Below are 4593 nucleotides of genomic sequence, written 5' to 3' on the forward strand. Positions count from 1 at the left end.
GGCCCGGGAGCGCGGCGGCGGCGGACGCTCCCTCCAGCCGGGCTCCGGCTGGGCCTCTCCGCTCCTCGGCCCCCTCCTCCCGAGACCCACCCCTCCCGCCCACTGGCAACTACCGCCTCCGGCCGGCGCGGAGAGAGAGGGAGTGGAGCCGAGAGACAGGGAGCGCGAGAGAGGGAGGGAGGGAGGGGACGGTGCCTGGGCTGACTTTTTTTTTTTTTTTAAGCGGGTGGGGGTGGGGGGTGATTGCTGGTCGTTTGTTGTGGCTGTTAAATTTTAAACTGCCATGCACTCGGCTTCCAGTATGCTGGGAGCGGTGAAGATGGAAGGGCACGAGCCGTCCGACTGGAGCAGCTACTACGCCGAGCCCGAGGTAAGCGCTCGCCGTTGCCAGGGGGAAGCCAGTGGCGGCGTTCGCTGCTTCCCCAGCCCGGGGACCGCTTCCCTCGCTGGCACCCGTCCCCCACCCCAGCCTTTCTGGGCAGCCGCCTTTTCCGCCCTCCTTCAACTCAAATGGGTCTCTTTTTTATACGACACACTGTTAGCCTTGAGATAATATTAACTTTGTGATCAAATATTGACTTGCGGCGCCTCCAAATCCTCTTCGTGGCCGAGCCACGCACTATCCTAACAGAGTTATGTTTGGCAGCGCGCAGCTGGGAGGGGTGGGAGGTCGGCCGGCGAGGGGGTGGGGAGCAGAAGAGGAGAAGGTGGGTAGGAGTTGGGGGCTGAGGTGGAGGCTGAGTCAAGGACTAGTGGACAAAGAGAAAGAAAGTTTGTGACTGCAAAGCCCAGCCGCGTGTAGTTCAGTCCCTTCCCTGCTCCTCGATTCAGTGCCTCGATTGCCCCCCGGACTCCGCGCTGGCTCCACATTTCAGTTCCCCTGAGCCAGGGAGGGGGGCCCGGGGGGAATGCCAGACAGAGGGGACCCTGGGACAGTCTCCGCTCGAGGCGGCCCCGAGCGCCCCGCACGCTGTCCGGCAGGTTGCTTGCTGTGACCAGAGGTGGCGTCCGGGGATTCCGGGCCGCGGCGCCAGCTCAGAAGGCTGGCGGGAGAGTTTGTGGAGACTCTGGGGAGAAGAAATGCATTGGGGGTGCCTAGCTTGAAAGCGCTCCAGAGAACCCCTGTTCTAGAACTTGGTGAGGCGCAGGAGGGCTAGGCGTGGGCCAAATGCCCCAAACAGCAGTCTGTCACGGCTCGCCCTGGGGGAAACCGACTCCGTGTCTGGGGACGGGGGCCCAGGGAAGGGAAAGGCTCCCTGGCGACCTCCCCGGCGCTGGGGGCCTGGGCTGGCCCGGTGGGAGGGAGATCGGGGCACGCTCGAGCCGCGGTGCTAACGCTGTGCGCCTCCCTCCCCGGGCTCTGTCCGCAGGGCTACTCCTCGGTGAGCAACATGAACGCCGGCCTGGGGATGAACGGCATGAACACGTACATGAGCATGTCGGCGGCCGCCATGGGCAGCGGCTCGGGCAACATGAGCGCGGGCTCCATGAACATGTCGTCGTACGTGGGCGCGGGCATGAGCCCGTCCCTGGCGGGCATGTCCCCCGGCGCGGGCGCCATGGCGGGCATGGGCGGCTCGGCTGGGGCGGCTGGAGTGGCGGGCATGGGGCCGCACCTGAGCCCGAGCCTGAGCCCGCTCGGGGGGCAGGGGGCCGGGGCCATGGGCGGCCTGGCCCCTTACGCCAATATGAACTCGATGAGCCCCATGTACGGGCAGGCGGGCCTGAGCCGCGCGCGCGACCCCAAGACGTACCGGCGCAGCTACACGCACGCCAAGCCGCCCTACTCGTACATCTCGCTCATCACCATGGCCATCCAGCAGAGCCCCAACAAGATGCTGACGCTGAGCGAGATCTACCAGTGGATCATGGACCTCTTCCCCTTCTACCGGCAGAACCAGCAGCGCTGGCAGAACTCCATCCGCCACTCGCTGTCCTTCAACGACTGCTTCCTCAAGGTGCCCCGCTCTCCCGACAAGCCCGGCAAGGGCTCCTTCTGGACCCTGCACCCCGACTCGGGCAACATGTTCGAGAACGGCTGCTACCTGCGCCGCCAGAAGCGCTTCAAGTGCGAGAAGCAGCTAGCGCTGAAGGAAGCCGCGGGCGCGGCGGGCGGTGGCAAGAAGGCGACCGCGGGGGCCCAGGCCTCGCAGGCTCAGCTTGGGGAGGCCGCCGGGCCAGCCTCCGAGACTCCGGCGGGCACCGAGTCGCCCCACTCGAGCGCCTCCCCGTGCCAGGAGCACAAGCGAGGGGGCCTGGGAGAGCTGAAGGGGACGCCGGCCGCGACGCTGAGCCCCCCGGAGCCCGCGCCCTCGCCCGGGCAGCAGCAGCAGGCCGCGGCCCACCTGCTCGGGCCACCCCATCACCCGGGCCTGCCGCCTGAGGCCCACCTTAAGCCGGAACACCACTACGCCTTCAACCACCCGTTCTCCATCAACAACCTCATGTCCTCGGAGCAGCAGCACCACCACAGCCACCACCACCACCAGCCCCACAAAATGGACCTCAAGGCCTACGAACAGGTGATGCACTACCCTGGCTACGGCTCCCCCATGCCCGGCAGCTTGGCCATGGGCCCGGTCACGAACAAAACGGGCCTGGACGCCTCGCCCCTGGCCGCAGACACCTCCTACTACCAGGGGGTGTACTCGCGGCCCATTATGAACTCCTCTTAAGAAGACGGCCTCAGGCCCGGCTAGCTCTGGCAGCCTGGCACAAGGATACGATAGCGAGGACGTGGGGTCGAGACTTTGGGAAGGTGATTTGGTGAGATGCAAGGGAGAAGAAATCCATCACACCCCCCGCCCCCCAGACAGTAGTCTCCCCTCACTCACTGCAGTACTTCCCTCCCAAACAGAAGGGCCACCGTGATACCCATCATTCTATATAAGGAGGGAAAGGGGAAAAAATATAAATTAAAAAAAAAAAAAAAAGCCTCTGGTTTCCACTACTGTGTAGACTCCTGCTTCTTGAAGCACCTGCAGATTCTGATTTTTTGTTGTTGTTGTTGTTCTCCATTGCTGTTACAGGGAAGTTTTACTTAAAAAAAAAAAAACAAAAAAAAAACAAAAAACCAAAAAAACCCCAAAAAACAAAAAACAAAAAAAAATTTGTGAGTGACTCGGTGTAAAACCATGTAGTTTTAACAGAGATCCAGAGGATTGTACTATTGTTTAAAAGGGGGTGGGGGGAGTAATGTAAGGGTCTATTGTAAATGACCAAGAAGAAAAAAATGCATTCCCATTCTTGACACGGTGAAATCCAGGTCTAGGGTCTGATTAATTTATGGTTTCTGCGTGCTTTATTTATGGCTTATAAATGTGTATTCTGGCTGCAAGAGCCAGAGTTCCACAATCTATATTAAAGTGTTATTGACAGTTTTATTCTTTGAGTCAGTTCTTTTAAGATATTTTTTTTCCCCTTTGCCTGAATTAAGAAATAAGAGTGTCTGAAAATTTCAAAGAGGAATGAGGGAGATTGGCTGGTTGCAGGTTTTATTTTTTATTGGGGGAAGGGTGTTGCTGTTTCCCTAACATTGTATTATTAAAAATTTTAGACGTGCCAAAGTTGAACAAATTTTACAGTAATCACACATGGACCCACTGCCAAGATTCTACAGGGAACATTTCACCATACTTGCTTCATCACATATTGTCCACCTGTCCACACCTCCGTTAGTCTATCCATCCTATTTCTCTAAATGCATTTCAATGTAAATTGCAGACACCAGTACACTTCTCCCTAAACACTTCAGCAAGTGTATCATTAAATAAAACTCAATGTTGTTTATGCTTACTTTTTGAATTTTGAGGTTAACCTTACACACAATGAAACAGATTCTGTGGGCCATCTCAGCAGGTTTATTTTTAAAGTCAGAAGAAAACCACGCTCCACATATCTTAATTTTCCAGCGGGGCTGTTTGAAGATGCCCTGGTTTGAAGTTTCTCGGGCCCCTGGGCCGGCTTCTCTGAGGGAAAGCCTGGATTTTACATGTTTTTGCTGTATTTCCAACCTTTGGCCTCCCTTCAAGTCAGTGAGCCTATATTGGATTTGCAAATTCCTGGTGCAGCACTCTACTTTTTCACCGATGCCTCTCTGACCCCCCTTATCCTTCTTTGGAATTGGGATTCTGCCAGGACCTCCAGCCTCCAGCCTCTGTGCACACTCCACCACCCTTTCCCAACATCCTCCCTCATGTAGGTGTAGGGCACAACCATGGCAGACCCCACTCTCCCAGGAGTGGTGAGGCACCTGCTCTGGGGAAACATTTACAGGACATTCTCCGAGAATCAGATTAAAATGGATAGCTCAGGATGACAATTCAACTGTCCTTTTTAAAAATAAGGTGTTTTGAGGGTGAGACAGAGGAAGGGGGTGTCTGGGACGGCTGGCTAATTGACCTTGGCAGTGTGAGATCCCAGTGTTTGCAGATTTGCTCCTCCTGCCTCTCTCCAACCCCCTGCAAAGCGTCCTCTTAGCCCGGGAGATCAGGCTGGCAAACTAGGATTTCAGGAGGAGTGAATTGAGTGGGTATTTTGTGAGCCTTCAAGGAGACTCCAAAAGTATAAGGAAAGACCCAGAATATATATATA

At 56.7% G+C, this 4593-nt stretch overlaps 1 protein-coding gene across 1 annotated transcript; it reads left to right on the plus strand.

Annotated features, from left to right (window-relative positions):
- The first annotated feature begins 283 nt into the window (after positions 1–283).
- FOXA2 (forkhead box A2) lies at positions 284–3042 on the plus strand. Its single transcript, XM_008588564.1, has 2 exons — positions 284–370; positions 1371–3042. The coding sequence occupies exons 1-2, from the start codon at positions 284–286 to the stop codon at positions 2673–2675; spliced, it is 1392 nt and encodes a 463-aa protein (XP_008586786.1). The 3' UTR covers positions 2676–3042.
- Positions 3043–4593: the final 1551 nt, after the last annotated feature.

The sequence above is a fragment of the Galeopterus variegatus genome, unplaced genomic scaffold, assembly GCF_000696425.1.
Source record: "Galeopterus variegatus unplaced genomic scaffold, G_variegatus-3.0.2 Scaffold4897, whole genome shotgun sequence".
Taxonomy (NCBI): Eukaryota; Metazoa; Chordata; class Mammalia; order Dermoptera; family Cynocephalidae; genus Galeopterus; species Galeopterus variegatus.

Bases quoted from the DNA above. Each gene is read 5' to 3' on its own strand.
- FOXA2 (XM_008588564.1), top strand. From the start codon at position 284: ATGCACTCGGCTTCCAGTATGCTGGGAGCGGTGAAGATGGAAGGGCAC. The intron at 371-1,370 runs GTAAGCGCTCGC...CTCTGTCCGCAG, and splicing joins GCTACTACGCCGAGCCCGAG to GGCTACTCCTCGGTGAGCAA.